Source organism: Trachinotus anak, unplaced genomic scaffold (genome assembly GCF_046630095.1).
Source record: "Trachinotus anak isolate AG129_WGS33_773 ecotype Australia unplaced genomic scaffold, CSIRO_AGI_Tana_v1 ptg000009l, whole genome shotgun sequence".
NCBI classification, from domain to species: Eukaryota; Metazoa; Chordata; class Actinopteri; order Carangiformes; family Carangidae; genus Trachinotus; species Trachinotus anak.
The window spans coordinates 14,020,940-14,042,573 of record NW_027273860.1 but is presented as its reverse complement, the minus strand read 5'-3'; the positions used below and the strand labels follow the sequence as shown (position 1 = coordinate 14,042,573).

The window sequence follows — 21,634 nt, the reverse complement described above, 5'->3', positions numbered from 1 at the left end:
CTTCTTGGTTGACATACTCTGTTACTACTTGCTGTAGTTGCAACAAGTCCTCATAGGTCATTTGTCCCAATACTCTGATATGACGCGCTGGTATGTCTACTGAAATTGCGCCCCTTATGGTAGCAGGTGTAATGGACCTTTGTTGTCATGGTTACAATGATAAACATGTGGTGAAGCTTATGGAATGGTCACTTTGTTAAGTTTAGGGACAAAAGCTACCTGGGTAGGTTTAGGCAAGAAACTACTTCCTTAAGGTTAAAGGATCTTTGTTGTCATGGTTACAATGATAAACACACATTTAAGGTTGTGGAACATCCATGGTAAAAAGAAACAACGGCAGCCATTGGTTTTAATTGGGAAAAGAAGAGACAGAGGTAAAAGTTGTTGCCCTGTCTGACTATGTTTTGATGGTGTTGCTGTTTTCCCAGATCTCAGTAGTTGATTAGGTGAAGAGTGTTATCATAACTACTGGAAATAAGGAAACAAAAACCTAGGAAATATGATCCAAGTGGCAATGAATGGGAATCATCTTTAAAGCAAAATTTAATCTGAGTGAGTGAGTTCACACAAAAAAAATTGTCCTCACTCAAAAGTCTGCCACCTCGTATTGTCTCTTTCAAAGATATAAGTACAAGAACATGCCCCATGTCAGGTAACAGTAAACCCCAGTGTTCAGACTCAGACATACAATACCATTGTACATTCCAAAAGAAAAAGTCATTAACAGCTCAGGCCAAAAGTCATCCTTTCTTTTCTTTGTCCTTTTCTTGTTCCCCCTTTCTTGCAAACACATGCACAGGCAGAGGCAGCGGATCAGGTGTCCCTCCCTCGGCCATCATCTCATGTGACTTTCATCAACACACACATCAAAGTCTCCTCTGTCTTTCTTTCCCACTCTCTCCCGCGGCTCGCTCTTTTCTGTCCTCCAGTGCTTGTTGCCTTTCCATTCTCTCCTGACTCGCAGTTGACTTTTCAAACTCATTAAAGTGACAGACAAGACAAGCAGAGGAGGAGGAAAGAGGGGCAGAAATGAATCTCAGTTAAATTCGAACCATACCTTGACTACATCAACCACAGCTGTGATTTTAGAAAGGAAGAGCAGGGGGTGATCGCTACTGTGTGGGGAATTTTAATATGCACGGGAGTGATGGAGGAGAGGAGAGTGACCTTTTCACCAGCTCCCGTTCACACTTCCCTTTCCCACTCCCTCGTTCCACTCATCTCATCTCAGGTTTTTATTCATTCCTCTTAGCTGATTGAGGAAGGGGAGAGAAAGTATGAAAGAGCGAGAGAGAGTTACTTCTCAACTAGAAGGTCATAGTGCTATTTGATAGCCTTTTGTCTCCCATCCAAAAACAGCACTGTTAATAGCTGCCCATAGGCCACTTAATAATGATTGGGCCTTATCTATAGAAGCACACAGACAGTCACACACAGACAGCACACACTGTCTTTATGGTGATAAGCGGGAACATTTAGCTTAAACAGAAAGAGACCTACACTGATGTTAGTTCTTATACAAGCAGTGGTGAAACAAAATGTGTCTATGGCTGCTATTTATCCCATTTAAAGCTCTGATACACAGGCCACAGCTGTGTTATCCTCCATTCTGTCCCAGCATGTTAACCCCATATTTACTCTCTTAAAATACTTCTCTCTAAACACAATCTAATGAAAAAAGGTTATATTTATCAAGATGTGAAGAGCACTTCAAAAGGCTGGATGCTGGAAGTCTACCTGGTCTTGATTTCATTTTTCTTCTCTGTATTTTGATTATGTTTCTATTCTAAAGGATGTAGGCTCAGTGGGTTTGCTATTTGATAATGTGATGCTCTCTGGACCCCAGTAGGACAATTTCCTTTTCTCTTGCCCTCCTCCACAGGGAGGTCAGATAACACCCCTGTTGGGCATCTGGAGCTGTTTAGGTTTCATGCCTTGCTGAAGGACATCAAAGAAACACATATCTCTAGGTAGTCAAGTTTGCATGTACAGTAAGTCCATGTATATCGTACTTAATCCAGTGTGTACATGTTGGATGGACATTATGCGTTCATTCTGTATTATTCCCTCCATTTTTACTCCAATTTGAATTTGTAGCTGTGTGCTGATAGTATCACAGAAAGGAAGAGTTGAAGGTGCACAGAGGTGTAACATTGTTTTTGTTTCTTTGCAGCTGTCTAATTGCCATCAATTGCCCACTGAAACATTTCTTGGGAAATTAATGCTGAGGTTAAACTGAAAAGGAGGAGAGTCAAGGAAATGTTGCTCACTAAGAAGGAGACTGGTTACTTCCCTCCAGGTGTTAGTACAGCGTTATGTCTGTCTGATGTTGACTTTGACGCCCACGGAGCACTGCGAAAACACTGTCACACCAAGCAACTGGAAAATAACTCACAAATAACATGTTCCAGTAACTGTCCCAGTCACTTTTTCATGTCACTATTTTTTTAAAACACACAGTTAAGTTTTAGAGGACAATGGAATGAATATAATTTGGTGCATATATTTACATAAAAAAAATATCTGGTGCTCACCATATGTTACTGAGTGATAAAACTGTTAGCAGGGTTGTTTTCTGTCATGAATCCGTGTCAGTATCCCACACTGAGTACACTATATTTAGACACAACATATATTTTTATTTTTTTCTCCATTCTAAAAGCACTTGTGCTCAGCACCCAGCCCCCACCCTCTGCTTTTTGCAGGAGAGACTGAAAATACATACGCAGTCACCTCTGTGAGAGCGGTGCAGGTATGTTAAAGGGCAGGGACTGTGTGTGGGAGGAGTCAGGACCTAATTTATAATGCTGAGGGGTGGATGGAGTTCTGCAGTTGCCATAGAGACCTTTGTGGCTGAATGCGGCTGCTGCTTTCTGTCTCCTATTCCTTCCTGAGTGGGAGCCGTTGACACACGCGCACCACAGCACATGCACGACATAGTGGAATCCTACACCTTGTGCATTTTGATAGAGACACACAGATGAAGCACAAAGAGCGCCAGCCGAAACTTCCAACTCATCAGTTTTTGGATCTGCTGGACTGTGGTCCATGCACGTATCAAGGTAAAATATACCACTGCATACAAGACCAATTATTTGTAATTTGCTTATCATTTACAGAATAAGCGGAAAAGGGGGAGATTTCATAAAATGCACATGCAGGATGATGAGAATAGCTGCTATGACAAATCCTCACCTTTGATTTGAATGTTAAAGAGATCAGATTTTATGTGGTGATCCTAGCTGTAGAGAGACAGCTTGGTTGTCTTCCTTAAATGTATTACAGGAAAAAAAAAATAATGCTGGTCTCCAAGTTTAATTCTCTGTGCATAATCTAACGTACTGACGTTTTTAGCAGCTTTGTGGTACAGATACACCTTTCTATTTTTTCCTGTTTCAATCTCTCCCATAATTCACACTTCTCCTAGTCTTACAGCACAGTGCCATGCATGCCAAGTTAAATTACTTGTATGTCCTCCACTTTCATAGTTAGATTTATATTTGCATCATGTGAAGTTTTCTTTCACTTTTATTGAAAACACTCATCTTACTCACAATGTTGAGAAAATATTTCCTTCCATTGCCACTACATAATCATTTGCTTTCCATCCACTGGCAGGTTTTATGTTGGTGTCAGTTCTGATTTGAGCTGACAGATGTATGCTGAGCTAAAAACATAATTCAACAAAATAAGTTCTTCTCCGAAACATCTCAGAGACTTTCTGGTGTTAAGTTGCTAATCCATTTTTTTCATCTCTTAAGTGTCCTAATTATGACTGTTACAAAATTTATTTCAAAAGTGTTGCTGACTGTTCTGGCAGTCTTTTACAGCAGCTCTCTCTGTCTGAATTTACTGCTGTTCACAATATAGTAGTAAACAGTGATAGTAATATATAATAATATACAAAGAAAGAGGTGTGTCTCCAATTCACTAGAATCAAAGTGTTTAAACAAAGCTCTCTTAAGGATAATTATAGATAAAGCTAAAACTGCAGCACAGAGCTCCTTAATCAACTGAATCCTGAATCTTCTGTTCCTATAGCAACACCTGCTGCTTCAACTATTATTATTATTATTATTATTGTTACTAGTAGTACTACTAGTAGTAGTAATAGTCTCTCTCTTTCTCTTTCTCTCTCTCTCTCAAACCAACCGGTTGAGGCAGATGGTCGCCCAACCTGAGTCTGGTTCTGCTCGAGGTCTTTGTCTCTTGAAAGGAAATTTTACATCGCCACTGTTGACAAGCGCATCCTCATGGTGGGAATTATTGGTTCTCTGCTAATCAATAATAGAGTACAGTATACACCTGCCCTGTATGAAAAGCGCCTTGAGGTAACGTATGTTGTGATTTGGCGCCATGTAAATAAAAACAGACTTGACTCTTTAGTGTCTTGTAGTTGGACAACTTAGTTAAACTCACGTGTCTGGTAGGAATGCTGGTACTAACCCTCAGCCAATTTGTGAATACACTTTTGAGAGTCTTTGTCAGTAGCAGTTCATCTTCAGAGGTATTGTTCATTGATACATAGGAACAACATATCATTTCCTTAGGCAATGGGACTGAGTGAAGAAAAGGTGTGACAAAGGTTTACGCATAATCTAACAAATTTGACACCTATATAGACCTGGCCTAACAGGTTTTCCATCTGTTTTGGCATTCAGGCATTTACCATGCTACCTTAGAAGGCATTAAAGAGACTTTACTGTTGAGGCATTATACATCATCAATTAGCAAAATGGGTGCAGGGATTTGCATTTTTACACCTTGAGGATTTAAAACAGTTGCAGCCGTGGCAAACAAGGTGACAAAGCAGTCTGCAGTGGGAACTGAGCTGGGCTTTGAAACGAGGCACCTCGCTGTAAAACAAAGCTGTAATTTTAAATTACGGGTCCAGAGGGTTTAATAGACCCTGTTCAAATTTCCCAACGTCACCTTGCTTTGCAAATCATAGGGGTGGCTGAACCAGCTAGTTTGTTGTTCACATGTATGAGATTTATCTTGTTGCACAAAGACAAAGTCTAGAAATGAGTTACTGACAGGAGGTAGAGCAATGAATGGAGGGTGCTAATTTGTGTCTGAATGTGATGGCACAAGTTTTCTCTCAGTAACAATTTCTATGTGATCTTGCAGCGTATGAGCATACCACACAGAATGTGGTAATACATCACAGACAAAGGAATTTCCCACAGTGAGATCATTTCTACTATGTATGTGTTGGGGGTTTACTTTTGGCACTTAAGTGAATGTGTGTTTATATCTGTGTGTGTATGTCTCAAATCTTGATTAAATGTATGTAGTATTTGTTTTTTTTTGTTGTTGTTTTGACACAATGCTATTTTTGGTCTGAGTGTAGCCTAACTAGCCTGCCTGATCAGAGATAAAAGCACAACATGGGGATTCATCTGTAGTTTGTATTATTTCACTTCATATCAAGTTCACTGTATAGTTTCAAAGCCTCTACAGTACTTTCACATCAAGGGCTTAAGTGTGTGTGTGTGTGTGTGTGTGTGTGTGTGTTTGTGTGTGTTTCTGTGTGTGAGAGAGAGAATCAGGGATATGAGGAGGGAGAGAGCAAGGACATAAATGTGTGTATGAGAGAGACTGGGCGAGAGGGCAAGAGTGTGCATAGTTATGAGTAAATGGTAGCTGTAGGCGTGTGTGAATAAGGGGAGATGAATTGCATTGTGCTTTGTAGTGTTTGGGGAGGAGAGGGGATTGAGGTTGGAGACTTGAGATAGACTGGGGATCAACTCATTCAGAGCTTCAAATGGCTTTGAGAAAACCAATCAAACCAGCATACACTCTCTCTACGTCTCGCTCATGCACTCTTTCCTGGTGTCGCATACACATGCACTCAGTCGTACACACGCTACACAATATCTTCAGTGGGGTGGAATTCACTGCGCTATTGATCTGCTTCCATGTGGTAACATGCACACATGCAAGCGCATACTTACGCACGGTGACTTCTGGTTTGAAATCTCATCTGTCTGGCTCATAGCTAGATGACTGATATCTAACCGTCAGTAAGCCACTTAAATAGCTATGCTAAGCTGCATCAGCACACACACATGCACACACAAACAGGGCTGGGTTCAGAGGAGTGCATTCAGGGGTAGTGAGAGTGACAGGCACACACTCACACCTCCCCCAGAATTACCATCTATGCAGCCTTTAAGCAAGCGGCTCACAGTTAAACCCATGCCAACGCTTACTGTGTTGGCATGGGTTTAACTGGGAGCATGCAACTTGGCAGACTGTAGCCACACACAAAAGGCTGTGTATAGACTGATAGCAGCGCAGTTTTAAAAAAATACAAGGGTCTACATTGTGGTATTTATTAAATCATAATATGTCCATGAGTTTTAGTGCTGATCAAGTGACTGTACAGCAGTTCATAACTGGATTTTACAAATCTGAAAAGTTTTGCCTGTGGTCATTTTTCCTCTCTGTCAACAATTGCAATGTAAACAGTAGAATTATATCATTTGCATTGCAGAGCAATTTGCACTAGTGATATTGTATTGTTTTTCAGTACATTTGAGCTGCTTTTTTTGATGTCTCTGTGTCAGGATCCCTGCTGCACCACACGGTGGTCTCAAATCTTGATTAAATGTATGTAGTATTTGTTTTTTTTTTTTTGTTGTTGTTTTGACACAATGCTATTTTTGGTCTGAGTGTAGCCTAACTAGCCTGCCTGATCAGAGATAAAAGCACAACATGGGGATTCATCTGTAGTTTGTATTATTTCACTTCATATCAAGTTCACTGTATAGTTTCAAAGCCTCTACAGTACTTTCACATCAAGGGCTTAAGATCTTTCATCATAAAATAAGGCAATCCAGCCAGTAAAAGTGTCATTGTTTTTTCTAAGATTTGTCTCTCTACTTTTTTAAAAATTTTGTTTGTTAGCATGTAACTGGCAGATACAGACACAGTGTTAGTGGTTGTGCTAATGCAAACTCTCACTCTCTATACTGAGAAGGTTCTAAGCTTATTTTGCCCACCCACTCTGTCCCCATCCCAAGTTGATGGGATTGATTCCTTAGGTATGTGACGTAAGAAACTCTGGCTGTATGAATCAGTTTTATGAGCCTTAATATTATGTTGATAGTTTATTGCTGTTCCAAGGTAGAGATACATTGTAATAGTGTTGGCTGCTTATTTTGCTCATGATATGTCTTTAATTATATTAAAAAAAAAACATCGTAATTACATTTTATGAAGGAATTTCATTAATATCTTTGTTAGACAGATTTACAGTTTGTAACCCAGTTTCAGGACGAGTGCTTCAACTACTCCAGTGACACTGAATCCTGCACCAACACAGCAGATGGGATTAAAGGCCTTTTTTTATTTCTTTCAACTCGTCTCACTCTGTTCCCACACTTTTTCTTACCTGTCAATCACAATCATGTTAATGATGACACTTTATTTTAACTGCCACATGGCTGTCTTCCATCCCTAAGCTGTTTCCCTGACCTGCAGCTAACAATGCTTCACTTCCTCCACAACAAGTAGGCTGCAGTCCCAGAGCAATTGAAATACTGTTGCAGGACTGTTGGGTGGTTTTGACATGTTAATCTCATACATTTAAAAAGGATATTATGGTGGTAACTGTTTTATGTGACAAGACCCTCATCATTCTCTCACTAAGGACCACTCAAATGTTAAAGAGAATAATAGTTTTTTTTTTAGTTTGGATATCCCTGAAGTAAAGATAAGCACTTTGACATCAGTTCCAAACTTCCATAGGAGCATCCCTGCAGAACATCAGCTCTCTCTCTTTCTCCTTCTCTCACTCTGTCTCACGTGCACTTTGTTTTTCATCTCCTCAGGAGCTTCAGTTTGAACGTCTGACCAGGGAACTCGAGGCTGAGCGTCAGATTGTTGCCACCCAGCTGGAGAGATGCAAACTGGGATCAGAGGCAGGCAGCATGAGCAGCATCAGGTAAACCCTGTTTCTCTCTCTTCCTCTCTCTCTCTCTCTCTCTCTCTCTCTCTCTCTCTCTCCTTTCTGTGTGTCTATGTGGTAGTTGGTTTTTGTGCATGTGTGCTTGTGTAACTGTGTAAACTTAGAGCATGATGGAAGAGGTTCTGTGTCCTTCATGACACTGACACTGACTGCACCATTATACACCTTCACCCGACACACGCACACGTGCACACAAACACACTACAGCATACACACCCAGAGTGTTTTCTCCTCAGATCTGGGGAGTGATGGTAGTGGAAAAGAACTATATTCCCCCTGCTGTGGAGTGCATTTATCAGCAGGATGGGTTGGGACAACACTGAGGTTGCAGACAAAAAAACACACACCCGGATAAATGTGCACACACACACACACACACACACACACACACACACACACACACACACACACACAGCTACACACACTGATGGTGCTACATGGTGTAAAATAACACAGAGCTTAAGGGATGTTTAACACACATACCACACAGACCAATTCATGACATAACAATATTATGAGTATGATGACACATTTCACAAATGCACAAATGTGCACACTCTCTCATATTGCACTGACACACACACACACACAGAGGCCATGACATTTGCTGAGGGCTTGAAATCACAAGTACAGTGACAGAACCATTGGCAGCATTGCTGAGGGTGTGACAACACACAGCTCCACCAACACATATACTGTACATGGTCATAAAATGTCCTCACAGAGACTTTGCTTTGCAACAGAAACTTGGGTCAAGTCATAGTATCACACCTCCTGGAACCTCTTTCCTCATATTATAGCATTAATTAGCATATTAGCCGTAGCCCCGACACCCTTCAAAATACTTCAATATGTTCCCCAATTATTAAGTCTGACCTTTCTGCTGCTAAAACTATTTTCAGATGAGGGAAAGAGAGCTCTTAGCAGAAAGAGGGAGTAAAGATGAAGGAGAGACGTCTGTGACGAGCATGCAAATTTAGAATTTTATGCTAACAGTTCAAACCTTGAACTTAATATCTTCCTCTCTCCTGTTACTAAATGATTGTTCCCTCACATTTTCTATCATGGAGTGCATTTACATACACACTAATATCCTGGTTTTGAGTGGGTTTTTGCAGTATCCTGGTTATGTTTTGCACACGTAATGAGCTTATCCCAGTTTCAAATGGATAAGACCATGTTCCTATTTTGAGAAATGTGGGTATACTTCCTGGAGTACTCTGACAGAAACCAGGACACTGTAGTATGTAAACACCTAATCCAGGTTTCTGAACGATTCCAGAAGTGTTGAGAAATTAATCAGGATTTTCCATGTAAATGCTTTATTCCGAATATAATAACACACAGGTTAAGGGTCAAAACCAGGGTACTGATGCACATGTGAGCGCACCCGAAGAGACTTTGCCTCCCTTGAATAAAAACCCAAAGTAAAAGTAAAATTTGGTTGAAAGTGGGGTAAAGTACTTTGTATAATTTTGGGGTTCTGTGTATATGTGTGTGCATGCCTGCATTTGTGTGTATGTGTATGTTCTTGTGTTTGCATGGATTTTACTGTCATGTCAAAGAGTCAGGTTCATATAAATTCAGCATCCCTCCGACTTCCTCAGGCAGCTGCCTTTACTGTGGTATGTTTACATTGTGAATAATGCCTGTGCAAATTTCACCACGAGACACAAATATGCTAACAACAAATAACATAGAATATCTGAATAAATTCATTCACAAATTAATTCAGCAACTGTATACAGTAGAAATCAAACAAACTTTGTCTTTTATCTTTCACATATTTATAAAAAAGAAAAATTTGCCAAAAAGCCTATACATTAAATAGAAGTGGCTATTATAACCGTAATCATACATCTTCTAGTGAGCGATATGTATTTATGTGTTTTTTAAGTGTCCTATTGTGATTTTTTTAAATGCCAATGAGACTGTTCAGTTTTTGTCACTCGCTGTGCTTAAGTTAATAAATGTATATATACTGTACTATATTATACTAAGATAAATTGTTAAATGACTTTTCTCTAAACAAACCACATAATACTTAAAACCAAGATGATTTTGGACAAGCCAGTCAATATTTTTGAATGCAAACAACAATTTTGAATGAGGCAACTAATAAAGCAAAGAGTGAAGACTCATCCACCTAGAGTGGCTGTCAGCATCTACTTGAATAATTTTTTTTCAGGTAGTTTTTACTCTCAGAAGAACTTGATCTTCCACCTGAACCCCACACGTCACTTGTAACTTTCAAATATATACTTTATTTGTGTACATTTTCATTACTGGCAAGTCTTCATGTGCCATTTCCTGCAACACTTTTGTGAGAATATCTGCTTGTGCATGTGTCCGTGCCAGTAATAGTGTGTCTGCTGTCAAGTCTGCTGTCTCACAGTTGCATCATCACATCAGATACAGAGGATTGGTTTCGCTAAGTGTTTGTCTGCTGACAGCTCACTATATGGCACCGAGTCCACATCCATCCTTGTGCGTGCTCTAATTTTTCAATGCATGTCAACTGAAAAGTGTGATGTGCATTTGTCTTTCTTTTTGTGCTTATGCATACACAGATCTGACAACTCAGTTCTGAGTTTGCCTATTTTTTCTTTTATTTTGTCTGTTTTGATTGACATAATCTTTTATGCAGATTATTCTACCTTGTGCTTCTTTTCTTTTCTTTTTTTTTTTTTTGATCCAAGCCTAAGTATAGATATTACAGTCTGCAATATAACTGTGAATGATCAGAGACAGTCTGATGCTATTCAAAGAGACAGCACTAACCTTTCCCATGGTCTCCAACATCACCACTCATTTTCCCCTCCTTCATCAGGGTCTCAGTGACAGGCAGCAGCTAAATATAGTGTAGTGGCTGGCTCTGAGTGAAAAGGTGTTATAATAGAGCACAGGGTAGAAATGAAGGAAGGCAGATGACATAGTTGGATTGAAGGAAAAAGTGGATACAGTTAAGTGGATAAATAAAAGTATTTTATATATTCCATGTAGCATTTTTGACATTTCATGAAAAACCTACACTGATATTATCATTCTAAAGTTATGTTTCTCCTTTCATGACAGTCTATATTCTCAAGCTGCAGCCACCATGTTAACTCAGCAGTGGGTCCATTACTATGTTAGAAGCCTGACAGGGAGAAAGTGAACTTAAGTGCCCATGCTACCCAGTACCCTGTAGTTTTGTGTGTGTGTGTGTCTGTGTGTGTTAATGGTCCAAATGTGTGGGGTTTTGTATTCCCTCTGTGGGTTTGTATTGCACATGCTTGGAGTGAGTGCCGTGTTTGTGTTTGCGTGTCTGTTTGTGTTCTTGGCAGCCGCTGCGAGCCTGCGTGTCCTTAGTTGAGTTCCGCTCGATGAAGCAATTCAGGCATCTCCATGGACTCCTCCTCAGAGCTGAGGACCCTAAAAAAATGCCTGACTGTGGTGCGGAAACCCAGGGCATTACTGACTAACATCTGTTCACACTGTGAACTGTTGGCATGCGACACAACACTTTACAAGAAGGAAACACACACCAGCACACACACACACACCCACGTGCAAACACGTTTACTCCAAACGCCATGCCGAGACTAATTTATCATTTTTCTAACATTAGTGGTAAGTGGGAGCCAGTGGGAAACATTTGCTCCTGCTGTCTTTTCTGCCTGACTGGCTGTGCAGCTCGAGCTTTGCGTTCAGTGCTCTTCTAAAGGGCTATACCACTGAATTTATGGTTGATGGATTTCAATTTGTTTAATCTATTTTCACCATTACGAAGATGCCAAAACAAAGTGAGTTATAGACCACCAAATCACATAAAGATGAAAATAGGATATGACACTGTGTATCCTGCAAGTGAAGATGATTTCACCGACTAGCTGAGTATGTAGAGGAAGTGATTTCAATACAATAATTCACTGTGACGTGTCATTTATCAGTGATATATAATATACTCTAGAAGGATTAAGAGTTGTCAAGACTGGGAGAACTCAACATATGGAGATGAACAAAGTAGGTTTTAAATTGCGTAGAAGTGAGGGTAAAACTTTTTAAACAAGCTTTAACATCAACTAAATTGAATAACTTAATAAACCTGAAATGTTGGAATTATTGTGAAAACTGATTGGCTCCAGCTTAAAATGGACCTTGGCCGCTAACACTTCTCTTTAAGCCCCCTATTTAGCAGTCATAAGCAGTATAGAAAATAAATGGTAACAAATGAGTTATAAAACAATATAATGCATATAATGCATATAATGCATATAATGCAATATAATGTATTCAAATGTAAGATGATTTTTTGTGTTTATTAATTTGAAGTATGTGTGAACAATTCTAACTTTTCCTGTGAAGACAGAATCATTACAGCTGTGTTTCACTGTCATTGTCATTCAATATCTGTTTATGTAGCAGCCTCCACTTATGGCTTTCCATTGGAGGCGTTATAGTTGTTAACAGTAAAATAATTCATTCGTGAAATTTCTTCTTTTTTTTGATTATTTTTTGTCAGTTTCGTTTTTATTGTAACAGCAACAGTAAGAGAGAGAGACAGGAAAGTTAGTGGAGAGAAAGAGAGATACAAGGAATGACATGCAACAAAGAGACTGTGCTGGCTTTGAACCTGGGCTGCTGCCAGGACTGAGCCTTAATGGTATGCTCTTTACCAGGCGATTTACCTCGGTGCATCAGAACTTCTTCTTCTTCTTCTTCTTCTTCTTCTTCTTCTTCTTCTTCTTCTTCTTCTTCTTCTTCTTCTTCTTCTTCTTCTTAGCAGACTGTTTTTGCAGCTTACTGAGATATAAGGCAGATAAATGTCAGTTTCTGGGCAGATTCAGATCATTAGGTCCCCCGGCCTTCGTCTGCCGTGCAGTGACCTTGTTGGGTATTCTGAGTCACATTATTAGTGCATTAAACTGTTATACTGTAATAAATAGCTAGCTACTAAGCTAATCGTGACTCGGGGCAGAGGATTATCAAAGCCATATATGAGATGTCACATAAGCTCATGGATTCACTGGCTAAATTTAATTATGCTATAGTCATATTCCACTGGCTACGAGCAAACATAGTACCAGCTTCATGTCTTGTGGCTTAGTATTTATGCATAATGATATGATGCATGGTAAATTGTGGATATTACAGCAATCAGTTCTGTTTTAAAACAAACGATGCATATTGAGAGAGAGAGAGAGAGAGAGAGAAAGTGCAGTTGTTGTAAAGACATGTCATTAATTAAGAAGGTCATAGCACGTGAAAGTCTGTCGTAATTTGCCAATTATTTTAAAGCGGAAAGGTCACATCAGATAACAGGAATCCCAGCCAAGGTAGGCAGCCGCTCAGTTGGTATGCAGATGACATGGGAAGTTGAGTGAAACAAATGTGACCTCTAAGTGGGTGTTTTGTTGTTCATAATGGAATTATTAGCATTTAGCAGAGAGAGATGGAAGATGGAAGTATCACTGCTGGGGGTGTGGGAAAGCAATGCAGAAAGAGTTGGGGGGTGGGGGGAGGAAGAGAGAGATGGCTAATAAATAGCTTTCATTACCCCATGGCAGCCGCAGAATAGGTTCATTGATTTATTATCTTTCATTTTCTTTCCTGTTCTCTTGCTCTCTGTCTTTTGCTTGTTCTCATTGTTTTTTTCCTCCCACATTTGTCTTTCTCTTGCTTTACACATCTTTCTCTCTATCCTCTCCAGTTTTCAACCTTATGTTTAACTGATGTTATTTTACTGTATTATCACTGTGCAAAATGAATTGACTCTCCATTTAGTCACGTCATTTGCAGCGCAGTACGTCCAGTATTGGAGATTAAGAACAGGTGTAGGTGTGTATGTATATGATAATCAGTCAGTGCCAGACATTCTGTCTGCCCTTATCATTTCTGTATCCTGCTGTCATGTATTAATGATGCTCGTGATTTGAAGCATGTGGATTATGTCTGTCTCTAAACAGACAGATCCCTGCTTCAGGCGTCACTGATTTTTTTTCTGCCGCCGTTGATGGTTTAAGTGTGTAACTAAGAATCACAAGACACAGAGAAGGAGAGAGAGTGATAACAAGTGGTTTTATATGTGTCAGTGCATGTTATGTTTATTGTGGGAGTGACAAGGATACAGTAACAAAGAAACAAATGGGCACTCAGGCACTCTGATCCCTGATTAATAAACTTTTGCAGCACACACACAGACACGTGTGCACACAATATTTGAATTGCTTTTATTGAGTTGTTTGCATGCTGTATATGGTGTGTGTGTGTGTGTGTGTATGAAAGTGAGAGAGAGAGCAAGAGGGAGGGAGAGTGAGGTGTAAAGTTCATGCCCTGAGGCAGTAACAGCTTTCTGATTGTGTCGTTCAGACTTACACATCTGCCCAAAGACCCCTTGGGTAGGTCAGAGAAAGGTAAAGCCTGAGTGTCCAAGAGTGAGCAGGAGGGAGAGAGGGAGTGAAGAGGATCGGCGAACAAGAGCAATAACTCACCACACACAAATGCTTGCCCTGCTGTATGTTGGTGCCCAGTCCCACAGCCTATATAAGACTATTTATTCTAATCAAGCTGTGACATTTAGTTCTACACCAGCAGGGACCAGCTCCACTCTTTGTGCTGTGTGTGTGAACACACCCACACACATAGCTTCACATTTCCTCAGCCTGTGCCCGAGACTTTTCTCAGGGGCAAACACACTTACTAGACTATAAAGTTGTCCTACCCCGAGGATCAGGCATTCACACCACTGGTATAGGCTTAGTCCTCACACACTTTAGAGTTGATCACAGCAACTAACAGACCCCAGGCACACAGGGAATGCCAGAAACATTTAGAGAAAGTCCCCTGGTTGTTTGTCATTGAATCAGGTTTTGTCTAACTTGTTCTAGCTTCTCTTCTCTTCTCTTCTCTTCTCTTCTCTTCATCAACTTTTGTCTATTCTCAGTTTCATCCAATTTCCTCACTTCTCTGTAACTTTTCTCTCTTCCCGCTTCTTCTTATCTTGTCTTCAAAGCCCATTTGACATCACTCTTTTAATAAGACTAAGAGTCTACAGCCACGCCAGTGGCTCTGTGAGGCTCCACTAAGGCATACTTCACTTGAAGATGGTACTAGATTCATCCTGTGAGGAACATGAACAGCTGGACCAAATTTCATAGAATTCCATCCAATAATTTTGAAGACGAAAAAGAGATGTTGAGATATTTCAGTCTGGGCTAAAATGATGGACGAAGCGACTGATGTTTATCCTGTACTCAAAAAATGGTCTTTTTTAAAGTCACTTTTAAAATCTTGTCATTTTTTACTGTATGAACTTAGTATATTCTATTTTTGTCCATGTTTGATACATCACATGAAACTGAAATGGCTTTGCAGACACAGTTATGTTTTGATTTAATTTATAGGACAGGTCCATCACATTTGGACAGCTTCTAGACCTCATCATGCAGATATCATTTTACGGCTTTTTACATGCTCTCTTTCTGTCCCTGACCACCTTCCTGTTTTTGCCACGGCTAAAATACTGTCCAATTACATTCCTTTATCTCACTACACCCCACTCTCGTCTCCTACGTTGAGTGATAATAGAGGGATCCATCACACCATTAGCTGCAGGCGGTTTTATAAGCTCAGCAAAATGCTGCATAGAGGGAACTCAAATTATAGGCCGCTGCATTACACCTTAAAATACACCTTGTGTTTGTGTGTGCGTGTGTGTGTGTATGTGGCTGAGTGATGATACCACGAGTCATGCTTCCCCCTAATGACTGATGATGCATTTCCAAGAGGAGACGAGAAAAATGGTGGCAGGTGGCAACATCTCTCACACTGCTCTCGTCCCCGCTGTCTATCTTTCTGTCTGTCCCTCTCTGTGTTGTTTCATCTCTCCCTCCTATCTATTTGTCTTTGCGCTTAAATTATTTCTTGGCTTCTCGCGTTTCAGTGAGTGCATTTTTTTTCCCCCTCACAAAACACATTTCACTGTATATGGAGAAAACCTACCTTCCTTTTGCTTTTTGTTCTCCTATGATCACTTGATAGCATTGCTAGCAGCCTGGTTAGCCGTTCTTTCAATGAAATTGCTAAGATTTAATACGTGATATTTTATTAATGTTGCTAATCATAATGAACACTGAAGTCAGAGGTCACTGAGTTAGCGATTAGTTGTTGCTCGGGGACATTTAGGTACATCCAGTGAATACTGAGTATACTAGGCGTTTAAATTCTGCTTGTCCAGTCAATGGATGATTTCTTGAACATCAGTAAATGCTCTGCCACATTGTAAAGAAACAATCTGCTTCAACATGAAACCAAATGGAGTGCTAATGCAAGTCGTTGCACATTAATGTTTGTCATTTTGATGGGTAGCTGCATAGCCAATTTTTGAGGTTCATCTTCTTCCTTATGATGAACACAGTGCCTGCTTTTTTTTTTTCTCTCTCATCTCATCTATCGTGAAGGAAGAATCTGTCTTATTTTGCTAATATTTTTTTTTTTTTTTTTTTTGCCAACAACTGTTTTCATATTTTGGACAAATCTCATCTAGCAGACAGCTGTCAAATTTATCCCAGGGCGACAATATGTTTAACAGAACCACACAGAAATTAGTGTGAGAGAAAAATCTCAACTGAGTGAATAAATGCGGTTCAGGTTTTCAAACTTGGAGGATACTGAATTTGACTAGCTCTGGTGTCTCTTTCTAACTGACTTATTTTCAGTTTGCAATACAACCAGGGTGACACTGTATAACAGTAAAACAGTTTAAGCAAAAGCAAATAATCACAGAAAAGGTATTCACTATTTTATTTTCCTGTTGAGAGATTACACATATTTGTTTACAGCCTGTGAGACTGTGGACCTGAGAGTATTATTTTGTCAAAATATAAATAACAGATTTCTGGATTTTGCACAGAGATTGTCTCCTTCATTCTAATGCTAAAGGGCCTGTTACATCCTGTTTCTACCCTCAAGGATTTTGTCAGTGTTCTTCATCAGGTATTCAGTCGTTAAGTTCTCTCTTAAGGATCAAATACGTGATTGAGTTGTTTTTGCCACTATTTTATATCATTTCCTTTATGTTCTGAAAGTATTTGATTAGGCCCAATAATGTCCACTGCCTGTCATTCCAGCTGTCGATGTGAAGGCGGATAGATAGGCCATGTTTGTTCCTGTAGGAGTCAGCAGCTGGTGACTCCATGTCAGTTGCAAGGAGATGGAGGCCTGCAGGGCCAACAGCAGCAGCAGCAGTGTGTGTATGTGTGTGCACCCATGTGTATGTGCGTGTCCTCATGCTGAGGGGAATCAGGGGTGTTTGGTTCATTAAACATGCAAATGCATGCTTATCTTCCCTCAGCACCAGATAGTGGGGAGAATAGATAAGAACCAACAAAACCATGCCAGAGTGGCAGACAGAGAGGGAAAAACAGAGAGAGTGTGACAAAAAGAAACTGGGAGAGAAAACACAGACAGAGAGAGATAAAAAAAAAAAGAGCAAGGAAGAGACTGATTCAAAAAAGTAAGGTGTGGAGTAAGAGCAGAGGGAAGAGGGAGAGAGGCACAAAGAGATGGAGGAGAAATTAGATTATTAATGCTGTGGAAGGTAATGTATCCCCAGATGTTATACAATAAGACACCTGATGGCTTTTTGATCATGGGTTATATGTTTTTTCTTTGTTTTGACATTATTAGCCATAATAGTCCTCCATGATAATATTTTGTGATTGTGCAGCAGGTTCCTCTGTTTGCTTATCCACGTCACTCAGAGAGCTCTGGTCACATTTCAACAAAACATGGAAATACGATGCATCTCGCTGCTGCCTTTGGCGTTTTCCCGAAAGGGATACTGCATCATTTGTTTTTTATGTGTTTATTGTTTCCTTATTAGTCAAAGAAACAGTAGGTTTTCTTGCTGGGCCTGATCAGTGCTTAGGCGATACACTTTGTTTTCACCCTGATCTTATTACATAAAACATTTCAGTGTGTCTTTGTATCAGTTGGTTTGGCACACCTTTTGACTTTGGTGCATGTAATTGTTGAAGAAGTGTGTGTGTCAGGTCAGTGAAGGCAGTTATTGGCATGTACTAATGTAGGATTGCAGTCTCTACTTTGCTGCCAATTCAACAGGAATGGCTGAAAAAAGTGTGAAAAGTGTGTGTGCATTCATCCATACACTGAGGTGTTTAATGGATCACACACTCAAAAAGCTTGACAGACTATTATTGTGCCTTTTAATATGCAGCATTTGTGGTGTTTTGTGTGTATGTGTGTGTGTGTGTGTGTGTGTTTGTGTGTGTGTGTGTGTGTGTGTGTTTAACTGCGCTGCCTGCCTGTCTGCCTGCTTGCCATCTTGTAGGCATGTGTTCGAGTGTGTGTGATGACAGCGCGATCAGTGTTGGGGAGAAAAGGTTTCCATTTAACAGGATTAAAATAAGCCGGTTTCAAAAGATGCCAACTGTAATTTATAACAGTTATAGTACAAAACACAGTGATCACAGTGGAGATCCATTACAGAAAGTGATTACTTGTAATGTTACAAATGAATTCATCAGTCAATATTATGCCTCTATTTGACCCACAATACTGAAACTTAAGTCATAGTTGATAGATATGGAATTTCCATACAGGGGGAATCTTGGGATTTGATAAAAAATGTCTTAGGATTTCCAGAAATATAAATGGAATATAAAAGTAGGTAATTTCACAGGAATATCCATGTTTTCCTGCAGCAATTATATATGACTTCTCACATTCACTGTGTAATATAAAACCAACATAGAAACAGGATATAAACAAAATAAAACAAAAATATTTCTTATTTTGTTTGTCACACGGAGCACAGCCTCTGTCTGGGATCCACAATAGTTAATATTTTATTTACCTCAACTCCAGCACATAACAGACTTTTATTAGAGGTGGGTTTTTTATTTTCAACTCCCTCTTTTTATACTTGCTCAGACTCACAGTATTTATATTATATATTTATATTTATATTATGTTTATAGTATAGTACGAAGCCTCATACTAGCAGTTGCCAATGATGATGAGATGCCATGTGCCAGCCTGCTTCAAATCCTCCACCATCATCCCTGTCCCCAAAAAACCAAGGCTCACAGGATTAATGATTACAGACCCATTGCCCTGACCTCTGTGGTTATGAAGTCATTTGAACGCCTTGTCTTGTCCCACCTCAAATCCATCACTGACCCACTCCTGGACCCCCTACAATTCACCTACAGAGCCAACAGGTCTGTAGACGATGCTGTCAACATGGCTCTCCACTTCATCCTCCAGCACCTGGACTCCTCAGGGACCTATGCCAGGATCCTGTTTGTGGACTTCAGTGCTGCCTTCAACACCATCATTCCGGCTCTGCAGCAGGACAAGCTCTCCCAGCTGAGCGTGCCTGACTCCACCTGCAGGTGGATCACCGACTTCCTGTCCGACAGGAGGCAGCACGTGAAGCTAGGAAAGCACGTGTCTGACTCCCAGACCATCAGCACTGGATCCCCGCAAGGCTGCGTTCTTTCTCCTCTGCTCTTCGCCCTGTACACCAACACCTGCACCTCCAGCCATCAGTCTGTCAAGCTCCTGAAGTTCGCAGATGACTCCACCCTCATTGGACTCATCTCTGATGGCGATGAGTCTGCCCTCACCGGGCAGAAGAACCTAGAGCTTAACGCTCTGAAGATAGTGGAGATGATAGTGGACTTCAGGAAGAGCCCAGCCCCACCCACCCCCATCACCCTGTGCGACTCCCCCATGGCCACCGTGGAGCATTTCCGCTTCTTGGGAACTACCATCACACAGGATCTCAAGTGGGAGCTGAACATCAGCTCCCTCATCAAGAAAGCCCAGCAGAGGATGTACTTCTTGAGGCAGTTGAAGAAGTTCAACCTGCCAAGGACTATGATGGTGAACTTCTACACCTCCATCATTGAGTCCATCCTCACCTCCTCCATCACCATCTGGTACGCTGCTGCCACGGAGAAGGACAAAAGCAGACAGCAGCGTATCATCTACTCTGCTGAGAGGGTGATTGGCTGCAATCTACCATCCCTCCAGGACCTGTACGCCTCCAGGACCCTGAGGCGTGCAGGGAAGATTGTAGCTGACCCCTCCCACCCTGGACACAAACTCTTCGAGTCACTCCCCTCTGGCAGGAGGCTGCGGTCCTTCAGGACCAAAACCTCTCACCACAAAAACAGCTTCTTCCCATCTGCTATCAGCCTTATCAACAAGGCTAGAGAGCCCAACTGTCACTGATCCCCCCGATCCCCCCACCCCCCTATAGAACTACTGCTCATTCTGTTACATTTCACAGTGTAAATATCTATACAGAATATATTTATGTATTTTTTACATTTTCTCTATTTTTTGCACTACATTCCCCATGTCTTTATTATTATTGTAAACATCCCACGTCTTTGTTGTAAATATTATATCTTATTTTAATTTTAATTTTAATTTCCTGATTCTTTTCTCTCTCCCTCCACCTCTCCTGCTCTGTCTTTCTCAGTTTCCTATGTTTAGTTATTCCTGTGCCTCCTTTAGTAATAATGATACATGAAACAAAAGTAATTGTCATAAAGGAGGTGAGGCTCAGTGTAATGGAAGCGTTTGTCCACTTCCCTGCAGTTCCTGAGCAGCCGGGAAACCAAAGCAGCTCGGTAGACTGCCCATAACAAGAGGTGTAGCCCTAAGGCCCTGGTTGGCATCCATATACAGTCCAGTCATGTACCAGCTTTATAGCCGGTCTTGTTTGAAAAAAAAGTCTCTAAAGCTAATGACAATGTGCTAAGTTAACAACACTGCAGCCTGTAAACACCCCCTGATATGATCTGTCTGCACCAGTAACTAAATTCAGTGACGAGGCACTGTGTTGACCAATTGTGGGAAAATGATTAGTTAGTTAGTCAGTCAAGGATGTTCCAGATTAAAGAGCTCCGCTGTTGTGGTCCAGCCAAACAGTTAAATGGATGAGACCACATGCGTTGGTTAAAGGGAATGACATGAACAGTTTGATACTCCACTAACACAGGTACCTACAGCTTTTTGTTCAGGTTGGCTCAACCACCAATTTCATTCACATCCACTGGATATATTTATATCCAGCACTGCAGGTAATGCTGTTAATGATAATGTCCAGGGACTTGTAGGGTTTTCACTCTAGCCCACATTGGTTGGTTTTAGCTGTGCTGCTCCAAACAGTGATGAGATACATTTCCACTATAGCCTCACAGTGGGGGATAGCTGTGCCGAGTCATGGTGTGTTAAGTTACTGCTAATACATGCTGGGGCTTTTCCTACTGTGGCTGTTTTGCACCAAAAGCTATCCATAGACGAGTGTTTTTCAAGGATGTTTTTATTGTGAAGAAGTTGTAGGAAATGCAATGTGTTTTAGGTCAGTAAAGTGCCCCAGAGATGCTCTCAAAGAATATGTTGGTGGAAAAAAACAAACTGAAAAATGAAAGCAGAGGCAGTAAAGAAGATATTTTTCTCAGTGAATATGCATGTTGCCACTGACATGCAAGACTTAGAAACATGACTGTTTTCAAGTTTCTGTCCCCTTACTGAAGTCCTCAAAAGAGTCTGTGCTGGAAGGCCTCAGAAAGCTTTGAGTTGCATGTGTATATCTCTGTGTGAATGAGAAACACAGTGAGACTGAGAGAGCAAGCAGGC

At 40.6% G+C, this 21,634-nt stretch overlaps 1 protein-coding gene across 2 annotated transcripts in view; it reads left to right on the top strand.

Annotated features, from left to right (window-relative positions):
* ctnnd2a (catenin (cadherin-associated protein), delta 2a) overlaps positions 1-21,634 on the top strand; it is a 249,987-nt gene that overhangs the window by 75,863 nt on the left and 152,490 nt on the right. For both annotated transcript variants that reach the window (XM_071485479.1, XM_071485478.1), the window contains exon 3: positions 7,839-7,951. In XM_071485479.1, the coding sequence (XP_071341580.1) occupies positions 7,839-7,951 (113 nt within the window). The remainder of the gene's footprint in view (positions 1-7,838; positions 7,952-21,634) is intronic.